At 45.3% G+C, this 19,287-nt stretch overlaps 1 protein-coding gene across 1 annotated transcript in view; it reads left to right on the top strand.

The window, feature by feature from the left end:
* Window positions 1-10,270, top strand: part of LOC135909925 (uncharacterized) — a 72,588-nt gene extending 62,318 nt beyond the window's left edge. The window contains exon 3 of the mRNA XM_065441937.1: window positions 6,217-10,270. Within this exon, the coding sequence (XP_065298009.1) occupies window positions 6,217-6,377 (161 nt within the window). The 3' untranslated portion in view covers window positions 6,378-10,270. The remainder of the gene's footprint in view (window positions 1-6,216) is intronic.
* The last annotated feature ends 9,017 nt before the right edge of the window (window positions 10,271-19,287 follow it).

The following is a 19,287-nucleotide window of genomic DNA, read 5'->3' as shown; positions in this document are numbered from 1 at the left end:
TTCCACTCTTGAAGGCGGAGCAGAGTAACGCATGAGTTGTTTCTTCGTCTAGCCGAACCAAATATAGCCAAGCAACAGCAGTTCACCAGGCTAAACAGTGGTTCAACAACTAAAATAAAGGCTAGTATGCTTCGCATCCTGGGCTTAACCTTAGCTAAGCCACAGCCATTTTTTGTTTAGTGAGGGAGATGATCGTATGAAGCCCGATCTTTGCATTTAGCATATACAGCACTTCTTACAAGAAGTAAAGCAATGAAGGGGGCTAGTTGGTGAACGTTCATGGTTATGTTGCGCTCAGTTTTACAAAGACGATATTAAGAAAGGACAGGACGTGGACGGAAGTAGCGCAATAAGAAAGGACAGGACGTGGACGGAATTGCGCTACTTCCGTCCACGTCCTGTCCTTTCTTAATATCGTCTTTGTAAAACTGAGCGCAACATAACCATGAACGTTCTTACAAGAAGCACGTCCCTCCCTGCCCCTTTTCGGTTCTGAAGTCGTTTTTCTTTTTCTCGGTAAAGTTGAGGGGACTAATTAACCGTATAATGCCCAAACACAGTACCACACCAAGAACAATTAGAACTTGTTCATCTTCGCTCCTGTCCACGGAGAATAAACTACCCACGACTGAAAACTCGCTCCAGCGTACCAGAAATGCTACAAAAGGCAATGCGTATCAAGCTAGATGTTATAAACGAAGCATTTACGCGGCCTACGTGATCCAAGCATTTCAGTATCTATTCAAGGTATTTAAATGAGTTAGGCACGTCCATGGCGTCGAAAATTCCCAGGACGCACCGTGTTAAGAGAATTTCGCAGCCGCATGAAACTCCGTTCACATATAAGGCCAATGTATAGAGCAACGCTAAATCACCGTTCGCATGAGTCACATCAAAATTAAATTTAAGATAGCAGGTAATTTGTCCTACGCTTTCACTGGCTTCATTGTCTGTTAGCGTCTATGGTTGCTTCAACAAGCAAAGAGCCAAGCCCCTCGGTTTTTTTCTTATTCTTCTCGCCAATTGCATATAGTGAGGCCCTCTATTTTTGTGGCCGTGATGTCATAAGGTAGCATATGACGCTTGTTCATTAATCAGTTTACTGCTCCTGAAATCACATTCAAGTGAGGCCACTCAGAACTGTGGGTGGTGCTAGCTAACCCACCCAAATCAATAGCTTTAGTAGACGTACCCAAATACGTTAGGCAGTGAACAGGAGGATGCAGTCGCGGCTCCTTAATTGGTACAGCACTGCACGCATAATGCGGAAGATGTCGGCTCTAATCCAACTGCCTCTCGTTCACTTTCATTTCAATTTTCCTTATTAGTTCTACTTTTCAATTGCTTCTGTGGTTGTATGCAACGATCGACTGCCATTTTTCCCATGCCTACATTTCAATAAATGCGGCATCTAAAACTAGCATGTGCTAGTTGTGCAACTAGTTGTGCTAAAACTAGCATGTGTTAGTTGTGCACCTAGAACTAGCATGTGCTAAAAAGTAGCATGTGCCCAGAGGGAAAGCCGGCGGCATACTTTCGCCCTGACCGAATATGCTGTATCACTCAGAACACGCTGCTTAACAACTCGACATGTAGGGACCTCCGTCTTCAAAACGTGCCGAACTTGCAGGAGGAAGAGAACAGAAATAGACGTGTTAGTTCCCCTCACTTTCTTCTTTCCCATTTCGTTCTTTTATTCCTCTTTTTTTTTGCAATGCTTTCAGAGTAAGCCGAGTGAGCTGCCACCTCTTACCAGAAGTACTCTTAGTGGGCTACCGCCTCGACAAGTGTAAGCCACTGCACACGCATGAGATGTTTTCGCGATTATTGAAAATCAGATGCTGAAAGCCTTCGCTCCAGTAGAAAGAGGGAGATAAAATATATATTTAAACTGCGCATGAAGAAATAACATAATGAAAGGGACTGTGCAAGTACTTCCCATGGAGATACAAGAATAAATTTTAATGTCTCGAGAAAATATAGTGGTCTTGGAGCGATCGGGGCTCTCCTGTTCTTTTTTTTTCACTTTTTTTCTTTCTTTTATTTTTCTCCGTCATAAGTGTGATAACGCCGCTGCTTTCCCTGTCGCCATGCAGACGTTCAACGGAACCAAGCTTCCACCAGTAGTTGGACACGTGACTATAATAACGATGTGGCAACATCTCGCGGTGTTTGTGACTGCATAAAAACAGAACTTCAGTAATGAATTCGCGCCCACACATATGAGTCGCCCAGTCAGGGCAACTCATATGCACGACCGTTTGTAAACGTGGCGCTAGAAAAGGAATCCACCGTTAGAGTAAGTTTCAAATTAGCCCCCCACACGCGTTGAAGTACTTGAATAAAGTAAGTGTGGTCCCACCGCGAAAACAACGCGGACCACGCGCCGGTGACGAGCTTGCATAAGAGGGGCCGAGAGCTCGAGTAAACTAGGATTTAGCATATATATTAGGCTGCGGCAAAGGGACAAGTTTGTTTTCAACGCAAACTTCTTGATGCGTTTGTTGCTCGTCAAACTTTAGATGAGATAAAAATAGCTGCGCTCTAAAAAAAGGAACAGGGCCGTCACCGTCAAAGTTTTGCGCTCACGATAGCGGAAACCCTTTCTCCGATTTAGTTAAGCGCCTCCGGAACTTCGTGTTTTCTGTCACAATGTATAACTGATCTGTTCTTTTTCTTTCATTCTGTTATTGTTTCGCGCGAGTGAATCTATGGCGCTTATTACAAAGACGGCGCCGAATAAAACAAAACACGAAGAAGGGGAGTTGTTAGTGCGCCTACGTACTGTCTCGTGTTGCCCTTCTTCATGTTTTGTTTTATTCGGCGCCGTCTTTGTAATCATGCTTAGCCAACTAGCCCACCAACACATGCTCAGTTACTATGGCGCTTGTTGACTAAGTCAGGGATCCTTCACACAAGCACCTTTCTCCGACTTACTTACGGTCGTCGGTCGCGTAAGAACAAAAAATTCTTGCAGATCTTTGCTTTTCACGCACAGTAAACGAAAATCCTAGTTGTTGGCCTTTGTGTTCCAATGTCCAATCTGTCACCCAAAAATCAGAGCACCGAAAACTGTATGCACACACTCTGCTCAGCCTGTACGCTGTTTTATTTTTATTGCGATAGCAATTAAATGGACACTCCAGGCGCATGCTCGCTGTCGCCGTCGCCGTGATGTCCCGTATGAAGTCCAAAGGCGATAACACCCTCACCGCGCGTCGTGTGCTTTATGTGCGAGTGGAGTGGAAGTGCGTGAGGGAAGCCGACGATCGTGACTCAATCCGGCGCGTGCGAAGGAAGAAAGCGGAGAGCAAACGTGCCGTCTTCCGTCGCGCGAAAGGCCGTGGGGGGACGGGATGCAGGGGGGGGGGGGGGAGTGTTGTTCTCCGGCAGCAACTGCGCATTTCGCGACTTGACGCAAGGGCAACTGACGATCGCGGCTCATTTATAGGCGCCCTATATGGAGGAAAGCGGGTAGGCAGCGCGGGAGGGAGGGGGGGGGGGGCGGGTCGGCTTCGACTCCTCCAACAAATGAGTACTTAGCACACCGGTCGCGCGAGCCGCAGACGGCTCATACATTTGTACGCGGTGTTCTCGTCGCTCTTGCGTTGAAGCGACAGACCGCCCGGAGGCCAGTTCGCTCGCTGATGCTGCCGCACTTGCTCATGCCAGTGAATTGACAGCGAGTATCCGCGCTAATCGAGTACGATTTGCTTGTGCGCGCTCACACCATGCTTGTTAATTAAGTTAATAAGCGAATGTTTCCATGTTTAAACGGCCGATAAAACTAATATCGCTACTTCGTATAGATACCGACTAATTTGCTATCGCAATCGATGCTTCGTCTTTTGGGCGAAACTGCGACATTTTATTGTTTTCAATAACTTACGTACAACTACGCGCCTGATAAGTGCAAGGAAGAAACAAGAACATAATACAAGAATACATGACCGTTGGTGTGTGTTTATTATTCTTTACCTTTTTAAGAAGCTGGAGCGAGAAACACTGTCGACTAAAGCTGACGAGTGGGAGATTGGGGGACATTGTTTTTTTTTTTTTGCTAATTGATGCGTTACCTATATCGTTACCTATCATTAACCTCACCTACCTCTCTAGAGCTCATCACTTTGTATTATTGTATTCTTTCCACGGTATTGCCTGTAAAAACTTACACGAGGGCGTCTTTCTTCCTTCGGGAAGGAGAACACGGGTAGCTGCAACTCGTTGGTGTAGTTTGCGCGGCCACCCTTGCATACTACTCTCAAATGGCATGACCGGTGGAGTCTCTCACCTTTAGCAAGGTAGTACAGCAGTCACACCGCAACATCGTGTGCACACATCACACACATGAGGTAGCACCACCTGCCACCATCACAAAAAGACAAGTTCGCAAGCCGGCGAGTCGTCGCCTACTCAAGAGGCGTAGTAGGAAAAGCGACACGCATGACGTCACTCGAGAAAGCAAGCAGGCTTTCAGTTATATCTAGTAGGCGTTGGTGAGGCCAGGGTTCTTATCGAGCCATGATCTCACTCGATTTGTGTTCGCCCGCCGGTGAGATGTACGTAAACAGTCACGCCACTCATGAGAGTCATCTAGGAACGTGACAACTCTTCTGTAGTTGGTATTTTTCGGGTGAAATTGGCCGGAATTCATTACGCTACAGACATATTAGCAGCGTGAACTTGTTACGTGTCGGAAACCGGCCTAACTAGACTAACTTTCATAACTACATGTCTAATTTCTACTTCGACTCATATTAACATGTTCTTCTCTGCGGTGAAAACAATCCCGAGAAAAATCTCTTTTTTTTTGCATCTTCCCTACGTTTTGAGGAATTTCGAAAGCGTTTTCTGGAACACCCTAGTTATATGTCGCGCACTGAATACACGTCAGTAGAAATCAAGATAATGATTGAACTCTTACCTGGATGTGCGATCACACAACACCTATATAAGTGCGACGCCTTTAAAGCGCGCTTGATTTCTTACTGGTCGCACTTCCCACGTCTGAGCCGAATGTACTGTTATTTGACTATCACTAAGATCTGGGACATATGAGCCATCAGAAAGCGTCTTCAGCATTTTTTTAAAACTCAATTCACGTTTATAATTTGCTGCAAACTCATAGAGATCGAGAGACTTCAAGGTACATAGAACGAAAGTGAAAAGAAAATAACCGACACAATCAGTAGATTCACGGCGAGGAGGTAACGCGTTCTGTGGCGGAGTTCGAGGCACGGTGGGTGGCTGGAGGCGAGAGTGCGCGTGGGAGTGAGTTGAGCGGAAGGCTGACGATAATGAGCGCATCGGGCCCCCGAATCGCACTTCACGCTTTAGTGACTTAATGAACGCCAGGAGAGGCCCTCGGCAAACGACCGTGCTAGACGGGAGATCGCGGGAAGAATCGCTGTTATCGCTGCAGAACAGCCGCGACGCCAGAACCCTCGTGCGTGCCATAATGTGTCGACTGCGACCTTTAGCCGGCCGCGACCAACTGGCGCGCGGTCGAGGCTCCCTCGCTTGCCCCGTGCCCGTTCTCCAACTGCCAACTCTTCCGCGTTTTACGACTGTGGCGTGAGTTATGACGCCCTCCTCTCCACCTCATTCTCTTGCTTGTACGCGAGAAGAGCTCTGTACGCCTCCAAAGTGTGGAGCTTATTTCCAACTACGAACGCCGTAGACGCGGACGACGTCTAAGCGAGGGAAGAATTAGGCACGAAAGACTGGAGGTCCTATTATTACGGACACAGTGGATATTAAACTAAATCGGAGGGTTTTAACATCCCGGAGCCGCGCAGTGGGCTATGAGACGGGACGCACAGTGGAAGGTTCCGGGTTAATTTGACCTCGTATTGTTATTGAAAATGCGCCTATATAAAGCACGACAGACCGACACTTTTTTTTTCGCATTCCGCACCCAGCGGCTTGCACTCTTGGGTTGTACACGCGATGTATGTTTTTAAAGCTTATCTTCACTTTCTTCATATGTCGACCCCCCCCCCTCCCCAGGTATAGTCATACGGAACTATGTCTCTGGTTAACGACCATGCCTTTCTTTACTTTCTTTTTCTGCTGTCCTGATTGATTGATTGATTGATTGATTGATTGATTGATTGATTGATTGATTGATTGATTGATTGATTGATTGATTGATTGATTGATTGATTGATTGATTGATTGATTGATTGATTGATTGATTCCCTTTGCCCCGTGCAGTGCGCCGGTCCCGCAAGTCCACAGGCGGCCGCTACACGGCGGGCGAGCTGGTGGAAATGCTCCGCAGGCTGGCCGCGTCTAGGAAGCTGCGACAGGTGCGCGTCGCCAACAAGGCCATCCGGTTCGGCATCAGCAAGAGGTCGCTACGGCAGCGCTTCTAGGCCGCGGGCTGCCACCGCCGACCACGGCTCCTCTCTCTTTTCACGCCTCGCGCACTCGCTATACGTGCGTGAGGCCGACTGCGCCGCTTCTTCGTTCGGCGTCCTTCGGTGACCGCCACCGACTGCAGACACTGTACAGGGAGGAGGCTGTGACACTGCGACAGCGTCGCGCACAGCCTACTGCGGATGCACTTTGTGTGCGTCTGTGCGTGCGTGCGTGTGAGGAACTCAATGCTACAGGCACGCCTTCCTTCATGCCGCGTTTCGTTGCGCATATCGAGCATAGAAGCGTCGTTTAGAAATACTTCAACAATAAAGAAAGAGCGAGAGGAAAAGAAGAGTGAGCTACAACATAGGCGATGGCTAGTGATGAAGATCAAAATATGCCGCAAGATAGATAGATGAATGCGGGAAGCACGCTGTAGGAAAGAAATATGAGCATTATATTGCGTCATTAGTATTCGAGGCTCTAGAACTGCTGCACGAAAGTCGTCATGTCACAGCCTCCTCCTTCTTCTACTGGCACGCATCGATTTACAACTCGTGGCCCGCGTGTGCTTTCCCAGCCGTCGCTCTTATAAGAAGCAACCACGTGTCGCGCATTTGCGGCATCTCCGGCGTCGGCGCGCCTGAATCACGTTGCGCGATTTATTTGCTGTAATGCTGATCGAAAATGTGTCAGACATTAAGAGAAGCTTAGTGAATGGGAGTCCCCAGTGATCAATCGTGCGTCGTGAACCGGACGCGTCGACGCTGGGCGACGCCCGATACGAGTCCCATGTGGTTGCCGACTCATCGTGTATTTGCGGAGCGGAAAGCAGCTTAACTGGTTTAGCTCTGCTGCCTCGCACCGCCAGGAGGCCAATACTCTCGCGGCACCCCACTACCAATGTGGTTTCAGGGATACGCATATACATACATATATACATATACATACATATATACATATGCATACACATATATATATTTAAGAGCAAATATCTATATTTACGGGTTCACATATGTATACAAGTACCCAACAGAGCAGAAGACTATATTAAAATATAGTACATGCGGAGGGTACCGTATAGCCAATGAAAGGTGCGCAAAGCTGATAAAAGTAAAAGAACGTATTTACCGGTGTCCAAACGTATTTTTCTATTCAGCAGACAGCTCTCGTATGGCAAATGGCTGTCTGAGGAGCCGCTCGCTAAAAACAGGCGAAGAAAAAAAATGTTGGTCGGAGCAAAACGAAATGCATGTTGGTAGTCGTCCTGGAGCGTATAGGGACGGCCTTTTTGCGACGGCAACCTTGCTCCCAAAGATCGTGTTTTGTGCCGAAAAAGTGCTAAGTGTCAATGAAAGTAAAGAAATTCTTTTTTGAGTAGACAAGGCGAGTTCTTGTGAGAGATGATGAAATTATTTAAAACCTTCGGTCGAACAAGTAGAAAGTCAGGACTAGAAGTAAATACAAACAGCGAGGTTACTGCAACCGTTTAAGTACATCGACGCGTAGAAGACAATAACTGAAAACAGTTACAGCTTGTGCGTCTCATAGTTACGAGTAAAGCTTACAAGGACTTTTCCTTTTTTTAGTTTGTTATCTTTTTTGCCTCAGGGGCATATCCCTCAGCTTGCAGCTGAGTATTTCTACTGAAACTCTTTGGGGCAGCTCCCTTTTTTTTTTCTCCGTCTCTTTCTCACTGGAATATCCCCAGAGTGAAATTTTAGGTTTTACACTAGTAGAATGTTCTTTTCGCAAGCTCATGACACTGTATCTCTGTAGCATTTCAACATTTGCCAGATATACTCATCTGCTTCTAATTACATGATCACACATTCGGAACCGTGGTCTTCATTTTACAGCGAAATTGGCGGGAAAATGCAAAGATGGCTACTTGTGAGCTTTCTCTTTGCTTTAAAAAAAAACGAAATTTTCAGGTATCGACGCGGCGTTATCCGTTCCCAGTAGCTGTTTCGTGTTTGCGTACATCATGCTTCATGTTTTTTTCCTTATTATGTTGTCGCGCCTTACCGAACGAAAAACAAAAAGGAAAACATGCAAATATTTCATGAGTCACTCACTCTCACCTATTTATTTTTCATGTCATTATTTATTAAGAACTAAACAAGTAACGCTAGGCGGCAATTGCAAATACGTGTAGCAAAACGTCACTTGACTTTCTCCTCGATAAATTATCAACTGTCATCTCCCTCTTAAAGAAAACGAAAATGTTCAAGTTGTCCTTACATTGTGTTAGTTTCGCCATGGCTGTTCCGGTTTACAAGTCGCGCCCTCTCCTGTGTAGTTAGCTGGCTGTTGCAGAGTAGATGTACACTAAGATAAAAAAAAAAACGTAAATAAGCCTTCAAATCCCCCCCCCCGTCCCCTCCCCCCGAGAAAGTTTATCACATTTGCTGCGTCACTGCTATGCGATTCGCATTTCGCACATGAGATTTTACGGAGAGTCATATTTCGACACGACGATTCTCGTGGAAGGCGAAGATGTCTCGGACGGGAAGCGGAACAGCAAAATGAACTTGAAGAACACGGAACAGTACGACGAATATCCCCGCATCGAAGGCGAAATTATAAAACAAGAAGGAAAATAAAGAAATGAATAGGAAAAACGGGCCTAAACTAAACTTTGTGCGTTTGCTATATATGCTCATAGAAGCTCTTACGTACACTTAAAAATAATTTATAATGCCTTTATAGGTACTGCATGGATAATAAAGGCTGTTCTTTTAGGCGCTTTGAACAAAATCAAAAACTGCAAAAGCAAAAAGCAGACCAACGCTTTTTTTCTTTATTGAAATTAAAATGTAGGAAAGACGTAGTCACCTTACAATGGTGACGGCTACTCCTTTTCTCATAGCGGAAACAACAATATAAAGAAAATATGTAGGAAAATGAAAAGAAATCTCTTCATACGCTCAGAAAGCCACATCACAGTCCAATACGCCTATGAACATAACAGTATAAAAGTCAAACGCAAGTTGCACCACAATGAGTTCGTAAACAAAGTCACAAACACATACAAACAGCCGTGATGTAGACTTCGATGATCATATAAACAGATGAGGAATTACACAGTGTTAAAATAATTCACGCACAAGTCTATGTCTTTTCAATGATTATAGAAACGGCAAGGAACCCTCCTGCTCGTTGTCATAGGTTAACTTATCCGCGTCGCTCTTTTGGGCTACGGGAATAAGCATCCCGACGATGATTAATTGCTGAAGGCGTTTGCTCTTGACGAATGCGTAAAGATATGATTTCCCATCATGTAATTTAACAAGCACACACCCTCGAGACATAAATCTCACAATCTGTGCGCACATTCACTGCTACTCTATACGAGTGCGTGTTACGCCGTTGATGCGACCTCAAAAGTATGCGGAAAACGGCCCATTACAGCAGGCGCAGGCAGTGTGTGTGCGCTCACGTGTGTGTACTCGTGCCTCCGAAGCCGCGGCCACTTCGTCTGCCGCGAGTTCTGCAGGTTGCCGCAGTTCTGTTGTGTTCCTTTACTTTTTGTCGTTCTCGTTATTATTGCTGTCGCGGTCCTTTTACGGGCGCTCTCAGCAGTGTCGTATGCTCATTCCACGTTCCGCGCTCGCCGGGAACAGGCCGCGTTGTCACTGGTTTTGTGCCCGGCAGTATTTAGTGCGAGTGTTCCGTGTGCACATGGGAGCTGTAGAAGTGTTGTACGTGTGCAGGTGCCCGTGTGCGTGTGTGCGCGTTTGCCGGTCGCTTGCACGCATGCTGGCTCCGACTAAGCGCTTCCTGCTGCTCGTGACCGCGATAACTACGCGAAAGCATTGTTCGCGTTCGAGAAAACAAAACGCCTGTGTACTTACGAGATGTATTCGCTCGTCTGTGTCTCAATAAAGCAAGCGACGAAAGCAAATGCCTTGGTGGAAGCTTTGATTTTTTTTCTTTTTTTCTCCATCTTGATCAATGAATGAATGAATGAAACTTTAGTATATGTTTCTAGAAGATAGTCTGTACAGACGAGGGTCCCATAGTGAAAGACTGAATCGGGATCCTCGGTCAAATTTAAAGTAGTAGTAGTAGTAGTAGTAGTAGTAGTAGTAGTAGTAGTAGTAGTAGTAGTAGTAGTAGTAGTAGTAGTAGTAGTAGTGGTAGTAGTAGTAGTAGTAGTAGTAGTAGTAGTAGTAGTAATAATTGAAGTAGTAATGCAGCAAACAAAAAGGCAAAGTTGTAAAAAAAGCAAAAGAACATGAATATACATGAATACAAGAAGAGACTGCTTGCTCAAATCAACATACCAACACAATAATGCAATGAAATAGAAGCATGAAGTTATGTTATGTATTTAGTAGGAGGTCTTTTAAAGAGATGACGCAACCTTTACTTTAATGTCTTCACCAACGAGTTCGAGCGTTCTTTAATCATGTCAAAAGTCTTCGCCATGCTGGTCCATGGTCTAATGTTTACGCATTGTGATTTTACTTGGCTTATGAATGTATAGTCCCACTGAGTATCAACTACAACAGCTAATTAAAATTTCATTATTTGTTTCTCTTTATGTCTAAAACAAAACATACGATATTTTAAAACAATTTCTAACGATTCTTTCCTTCAAAGGTCAGCCCCGCACGATTCGGATTGTTCAAGTGCAACATGCATACTAAAGTAGATAATTAAAGAGATTCACTAATTTACATTCTATCTATTCAAATAATTGAAGCTGAGTAGCACTACCTGCATAGCAGAAATCTTAAGACTATAGCACCGTTTCCGAGATAAATATCCGTCCCCAAAGTCTAAAAATTCATTGAAACTACAGTTGAGATCGTACTGAGCTGCCTGAGGTTCGTTTTTGGGAAACTGTTTACTAGAACGCCAACGCATTTCGTAGCAAATGTATACCGTGCACATTCTCAGAAAGCTATGCTCATTGACCGATCGAAAACGCAAGAGAATTGTCCTCCATAATGAACATGCTGCGCCTACTCTCCGTATCTCCGTGCTCCTGGAAATGAATGGCTCAGAAACTGCGACAGCGTTGTCGTCGCAAAAAAGGGGAAAAAAATAACAGAGAGAGAGAGAGAGAGAGAAGGGGGAAGGCAGAGAGATAGAGGAGGCTTGGCGCTGCACAATACCTCAGGAAATTATCAGGATACCGATTATATTTTCAACTAGCACCCGCGAGGAACAAAAGGAACAAACAAAAAAACAAGAAAGGTCTCAGATCACAACGTTGAAGCGAAACGAGTTACATATATGTACCGATATCAGGCTGGCAAAACAACTGACTTACGAAAAAACGAAAAGAAAGTGAGCACCAATGTGCCTAATCAAGAAAGTATCCATATCCGCTCCCTGCGTTCAACAAAGTATTGATGTCGTCTCTTAGAATATCATTGCTGATATCAGACGGATATCAGTGCATTTTTATATACTTACCGATTGGGTGCAATAAACAGTTGTCAGTTTGTGCGTGTTTCCTGTTTTTCAGTACTCTTCTGCGCAGACCTACGACGTTCGAGATGACTAGGTGGGTGTCGACATGAGTAGAGGCATCTATACATATATATTTTTCTCTTTTGAATAAAATTGTGTTGCGCTTGCTAGAAGCATCGCAATTCAGTTTGTTTCGTTTATATATATATATATATATATATATATATATATATATATATATATATATATATATATATATATATATATATATATATATATATATATATATATATATATATATATATATATATATATATATATATATATATATATATATATATATATATATGTATATATATATCTTTCTGTGAGAGTCATAGCCCTGCTGCGTTCTCGAGCTCGACCGAATATACCCGGTTTTAATAATCGCTCGAACACAAGCGTTCCCACCGACGGCTTTCTTTCGTTACGTCCTCAGCTGCTGCTTTAGCCAATTCACTGGGAAAGTAAACAGATCGAGAGTACTCGCAGCGGCATGTGCCGAGCTGCTCGGGCCATCCCGCACACCGGCTGACAAAGCGTCTTCGCACGAAGTTCCAGGGCGAGATAAGTGTGCAATGCCATGCATCGTGAACGAGGGCGATGCAATGCACCGCGAGTGCGAGCAATGCAATGCACCGTGCCACGACACAACCGGTGTGCCTCCCGTTTTTGCCCCGTTTGTGTACGCCGATTTAGTTTTCAGAGTGAAACTCTTCCGTTGCCTCTTCTCGCCACTGCCGGTGCTGTCTCGCCGCGTAGACAACAATTTGGGCCACTGGCCGGCTATCCGCAACTGGTCCTGTGCAACTGGGGACGTGCCCATATTCTAGGCGAACCTCGCAGAATGGGTGAGCGCCACTGTACAACGGGTATAGAAGCTTTAAATGCATTTACGAATACGGGTGCATACGGGTGCTTCCCTGTGCATACACCTCTCATCATCATCATGAACTCGGCAAGCATCACACATCGTCTTCGTGACGCAGACAGTTAACAGCCGCGAGCGACGAGGCTGTGCACGTGCCATCAGCTATGTAGCATGTATATTGCTGCTACCTCTGTAACTCAAACAAGCTTCGCGCCATTCAAATTTCAACGCTGCATTGAATCTGCGTGCTTTTTTTTTTACATAGCCGTGTACCGATTGGCCTAACAGCAAACCATACGTGTGATTGGACTTATTACTAAAAAGCAAACAGCCCTTCGCCAGTGGTGCTCGGAGTTTCACCGCCGAAACACAGGCGCCGGTGCAAAGGCCGCGTGCTTTCCCACAAGTGAGCCACCATACCCGTGCGCTGTTTTGGGGGCGTTACAGTTGTTCTTTATTCTATGGCGTTACCATCGGATGGATGGATAGATGGATGTTATGAGCGTCCTCTTTGGAACGGGGCCGTGAGTTCCGCCACCAAGCTCTTGCTGTTATACTGCTTAATGTCCTACCTAGGTTAAACAATAAAAAAAACAAAAAAAAACACTGTGAACTCCCACAACCAAATTTTCTGATTCCCTATTGCGAACTGTGCTTTTGTACGTCTCCGTTTTTTTGTCGTTTCCCTGCTTTTCTTCCCACGATCCTCCAATCGCCTCTTACTAATCACTATTGCGGGCATGTTTACTTTTCCACTGCTCTCGCTGAACCCAAGGGCTTCAAGGAGGCCAGTGATGCCTGAATCGACCGCTGGGTAGACGTCTTCACATTCTAATAAAACATGCTGCATAGTTTCCCTAGCTTTGCCACAGCCAAGCACGTGCTTCTTCTTCCTTCTTATATCTCGCTTTATAGGTGCGTGTTCTAAGGCATCCCGACCTCACTTCGAAAAGTTATGAGCTTCCCTTTGAGTTGTCATAAATTGTTTCTTTCCTGATTTCGTTTTTTTTTTCCTATTAAAGCAGTTACCCATGGCAGGTTCCTTTTCCATTGCCGCCACCCACGAGACTGTTTCAGCCTCTCTGACTTTCCGCTTGACGTTCTTTGTTGCTGTGTTGCCCACCCTACAGGCCGCATACTTGCTGCGTGCGTGCATACTTGCTGATAATCTTCCTAGTTCTCCTCCACTGTGAGGAAAATCGATGAATGGATGGATGGATGTTATGAGCGTCCCCTTTGGAACGGGGCGGTGGCTTGCGCCACCAAGCTCTTGCTACTATGCTGTCTAATATCCTACCTAGGTTAACCAATGAAAAAAAAAAAACATTATGAACTACCACGTCCAAATTTTCTGATACCCTATTGCGAACTGTGCTTTTGTACGTCTCCGTCCTTTGTCGTTTCCCTACCTTTCTTCCACCAATCCTCCAATCGCCTCTTACTGATGTCTATTGCGGACCTGTTTGCTTTACCACTGCTCCCGCTGAACCCAAGGGCTTCAAGGAGGCCAGTGGTGCCTAAATCGACCGCTGGATAGACGTCTTCACATTCTAATAAAATATTCTCCGTCGTTTCCCTAGCTTTACCGCAGCAAGCACATGCTTCTTCTTCCTTCTTATATCTCGCTTTATAGGTGCGTGTTCTAAGGCATCCCGATCTCGCTTCGAAAAGTAATGAGCTTCCCTTTGAGTTATCATAAATGGTTTCTTTCCTAATTTCGTTTTTTCCCCTTAAGTAGTTGCTCATGGCAGGTTTCTTTTCCATTGCCGCCACCCATGAGATTAATTCAGCCTCTCTGACTTTCCGCTTGACCTTCTTTGTTGCTGTGTTGCCCACCCCACAGGCCGCATACTTGCTGGTAAGCTTCCTAGTTCTTTTCCTCCACTGTGAATCAATGTTTTGCCTGTACAGATACCTGAACACTCTCCCAGCCCATTTACTTTCCTCCATATTCCTCAGCCGTTCTTCATACTCAATTTTAATGCGAGCTTCCCTCACTTCAAAACTAGTCCAGCCCATATCCCCTTGCACAGCTTCATTTGTAGTCTTCCCGTGAGCGCCCAATGCGAGGCGACCCACTGACCTTTGGTTCCCGTCGAGTCCTGATTGTACCCCTGATTTAAAGCAAACAACCGCATTTCCAAAAGTAAGTCCTGGAACCATTACCCCTTTCCACATACCTCGGAGGACCTCGTACCTATTGTATCCCCATAGCGCTCTGTGCTTCATTATGGCTGCATTTCTCTTCCCCTTGACTGTTATTGTTTTTTCCTGTGTTTCCATATATCCGTTGCCTTCGTTTATCCATATACCAAGGTATTTATATTCTGTTACCCGAGGTATCCCTGTCTCTCCACTGTCTGTTCACTGTTTTCATTGAATACAATAACACCTGATTTTATAACACTAAATTTCAAACCTAAATTGTTGCCTTCCTGTCCACAGATATTAGCCAGACGTTGCAAATCACTTCGCTTGTTTGCGAGCAACACAATGTCGTCCGCATCGCTCCTTGACGCCGCACGCCACCTGCCAGGCGAGTCGCACACGTTCCGTATGTTCTGCGCGCGGCGCGTACATGTTTCGAATGGTCGCGACAGACCCTTCCGGCTAATGTATGAAGTATGTCGGAAATCAAACGTCTTCATAGTTAATACAACTGTAAGACACGTGTGCTGCATCATTAAACAGTATCCAACATTACCGACGGCGGAAAACAATTTTTTTTTTTAGATTCATCGAGGTTATGCCGGGAAGTCCGGCTCCCTGAGCGACAGCGTGCTCTGGTACTTTATGTTCGGCGTGCAAGGGATAAAAGTCATCGCATTTTTGCTTCGATTTCATGTTCGGTCGAGCACAGTCGAGGACGTGAAATGAATGAAAACTATTCAAAAAGAATTCGAGTTTACCAATAGCGGCTACGTATTCGATTCGAGTACCGAGTCGAACAGGGAAGCATGCGATTCATTGTTCGAAAGTTTCTAGTATTCGCACACCCCTACAAAACTGCATCGCGTACAACATACGTGTTTGTTTGCCTGCATCATGATTGGATAATAGCGAAAACATCGTGTTCTAAGTGCAAGCAAAACACACTCAGGCAAATGTAGCATCTCTTTCTTTGTGTTAGCATCACCTTCTTCCCTGTGCCAATGACCTGCAATGTTACACGCTGAATGTGACAGGCACCGTGTACAAATTCTCCAAAGCTTATATGATGTCCATGAAGACTGACAAAAAAAAAATTAGATAAGCTCCCAGAAAGTTGCGACGGCATAATCGACGTCATTATCGCAAAAGAAGTAATAAATTATAGAAACGCTTACATGACTGGCGCCTATCAATGGACATGGTTGAGCCGGGCAGCTCTTAGCGTACAGTATTGCCACGATAATGGGACAACTTCTGCATTTGGTAGCTTTACGGCGGTTTTCGTAAGTGGTTTGCTGTACCCGTAGCCGGCAACAGCGCAGAGAAGCGCCTTTCTCGGCCGCGCACTCGGTCTTTCGCTTCCAGGCGCCAAGTTACACTCCGTTCCATACGTAGCAGTCAACGCTGTGGAAGCTACGCAAGAAGTTCGGTCAAGAAACGTTCACTCTCGTCATCACGAATTCCACGCCAACCCAGTGACCCAAGTTGTCAAATAGTTTGGGCATTAAGTATGCGCTAGTGATGCCTAGTGGTCTTTGCATTGAATATTTCCAGGGGTGGGCAGCGCAACCCAGACAAAGGACGAAAGGAAGTGGACGATACGAACACAGACTAAGAAGTGGCTTTTTTCCAAACAAGTGATTAAATATACAGAGAATAGGATCATGTGAAGTGACACAAACTAGCGGTAAAAGGCTGTCAGCCTACCTTGCCATGACTGACACATGCGCCTGAGTTGACATGCATGAAGTAAGCTTCTGCGATATCGCGATTGATTTAACTTCCATTTTTATACAATATTTTTTTAAACAAAGGTTTGCACGGGCAATTTCGACAATGTGCTGCCAGATTCGAGCCTGTTGAATTCCTGATAGCACCTTGGTGCTCCCCAAGGCGGATGAAGGCAGCGTCCCGTCTACCCAAAGTACTTTTTGCCGCACGAAAGTGGGATAACGTACACCACTCCCACCGAGCATGTCACGAGCTGCCCATGTGTTTAATGCGGCAAATGGCCTTGGACGCTTGCTTAGGTCTATTGATGCGATTGCAATCTCGTTTAAAAAGTTTTTAGCTGAAAAGACGACTTGAACACCATGTCTCACGGTTGACTCTTTTAAACCCTGCCCCATCTGATGTACATCAGGGATGACTGCAAGCTTTTTTGTTGCTTCAATCTGTTTCTGGGATGACTCCCTACCAGGCACGTACCCAGAGGGGGGCCCGGGGGGGCCCGGGCCCCCCCCCCCCCCCCCGAAATCAAGTGGCATACCCCCCCCCCCCCATCCCCACCCACGCCACCACTCCTCACACATTCCTAAAGCGCCGCCAGAATAATGTTGAGACTTGGCAGCTGTTCATCGGTCAGCCTTATGCTGCCTTTTTCACTCCTTTTAGATGACGGTAGTTATCGGCATCTCTTGTAATGTGAAGGACAGTTTTCTCATAGATTCCGCACCCGCGCGATTAACTCGAGATCCGCTCAGTTGTCACTATCTATTCAACCGTCACGCGCATAGCTGATGCTTTCGTTAGTTCAACCTTCTTTGTTTAGGCCGATCCTGGGACCAGGAGAGGGATGCGGCTGTTACTCAGCTGGTCTGTACTCTCATGGAACGAGTTGCGGCCAGAGAAAACACCAATTGCGTTTAACTTTTCCCTTTGCTTCATTATTTCCTTGAGTTACGGCTCGCCGTGACGCTGGCAGATGCCCGGAACCATATACACGTGATATGGGTTAGATAAGGTGGGAAATAAAATGATGTGAAAGAGCGTCCATCATGAAACCCTGCAATAACCCTTAAACCCATAAGCAAGATGACTGTCGCCAGTTACCTCGTCTGTTTTTCCTTAATTTGAAACACTTTTCGTGCAAAATTGGAAAACGGAAACAAAAATCGCAAGGAGTTGAGAAATTAAGTGATCTACTAAGGGAGAGAGCCAACGCAACAACCAAACTGCAAGCAAACGTGAATAATAAAAATGTTAACCATTGTTTATGAGAATATTTATGGATCAACATCTTTTTATTTAAAAAGGAAGTAGAGAAAACGCCGCCGGAAGTGGAGAATAATTACTTGCTTTGAATGACGCTTCTACAGTTATCGGTCGAACCGCCTCACGTAGCCACTTCTCTGCTGTGCTTATGTGGGTGTTTTTCTAACCTTTCTCGGTGAGCGCAGTACGTATAGAATCGCAGAGTCCTGCGCTCTACGCGGTTGTATGGGACTGGCGGCCGCACAGCGTTACGCAATTCGCGGAACTGTCAAAACTGATCCACAAGGCGAAAATAACTGATATTCGAAACTATAACATGTGAAAGACTGAAGAAGCCGTGAAAAAATGAACGCCGCCTGAAATCAGTAAAACAGAAACCTGGCATAGGACAAACCATGATGTATGCACTAAAAGATAAGAAGAGGCATAATATCATAAGAAATCTCGAAGATACAGTAAAAGCAGCGGAAAAATTCTAAGCTGACCTGTATACAGTACCCAGAGGAGTCACGATACCTCACTTAGAAACAGTAATGAACAGGATACAGAAACTCTCCTATAACTAGCGATGAGGTCAGAAGGGCGCTGCAAGACATGAAACAATGAAGAGCGGGAGGAGAAGATGGAATTAGAGTCGATTTAATCAAAGATGGAGGAGACATATTGCTAGAAAAGCTGGCGACTCTCTATACGAAGTGTCTATCGACTGCAAGGGTTCCAGAAAACTGGCAGAATGCAAACATCATACTAATCCACAAAAAAGGAGACGTTAAAGAATTGAAAAATTATAGGACCATTAGCTTGCTCCCAGTATTATATAAGATATTTACCAAAATAATATCCAATAGAATAAGGGCAACACTGGATTTTGTCAACCAAAAGAACATGCTCGCTTCAGGAAGAGATACCTTACAATGGATCACATCCATGTCATCAATCAGGTTATCGCGAAATCTGCGGAGTAGAATAAGCCTCTCTATGTGGCTTATATAGACTACGAAAACGCATTTGATTCAGTAGAGATACCAGCAGTCTAGAGGCACTACGTAATCAACGACTACAGAACGCTTACGTCAAAAGCTTGAAAAATATTGCTACATGCGTGTGGTATTTGTTTGTTTGAACGAGGTGCGTGGGCGCCATCACTCCAGAAAAGAGGAGGAAGAACGACCTGGGCTCGCGCTGTGAATCTAACCGGTCAACGCTGCAACCGTTGTTGTAAATATAATCTGTAAATAGTTTCTCGTCTTACTGGCTCGTCCTTCGCGTAAGAATATATACAGAGTTTCTACAGCTATCTTAATTCTACACAAGAAAAGCAGGGTGATACCTTTAGGGAAATTGGTCAGACAGGAAGAAACAATTTCTCCAAAGCTATTCACTGCGTGCTTAGAAGAATTCAAGATATTAAAGGGAAGGCTTAGGAGTAAAGATCGACGGCA

This window comes from Dermacentor albipictus, chromosome 1, assembly GCF_038994185.2.
Source record: "Dermacentor albipictus isolate Rhodes 1998 colony chromosome 1, USDA_Dalb.pri_finalv2, whole genome shotgun sequence".
Classification (NCBI taxonomy): domain Eukaryota; kingdom Metazoa; phylum Arthropoda; class Arachnida; order Ixodida; family Ixodidae; genus Dermacentor; species Dermacentor albipictus.
The sequence above is the reverse complement of the archived record's forward strand: the minus strand, read 5'-3'. Positions and strand labels throughout refer to the sequence as shown.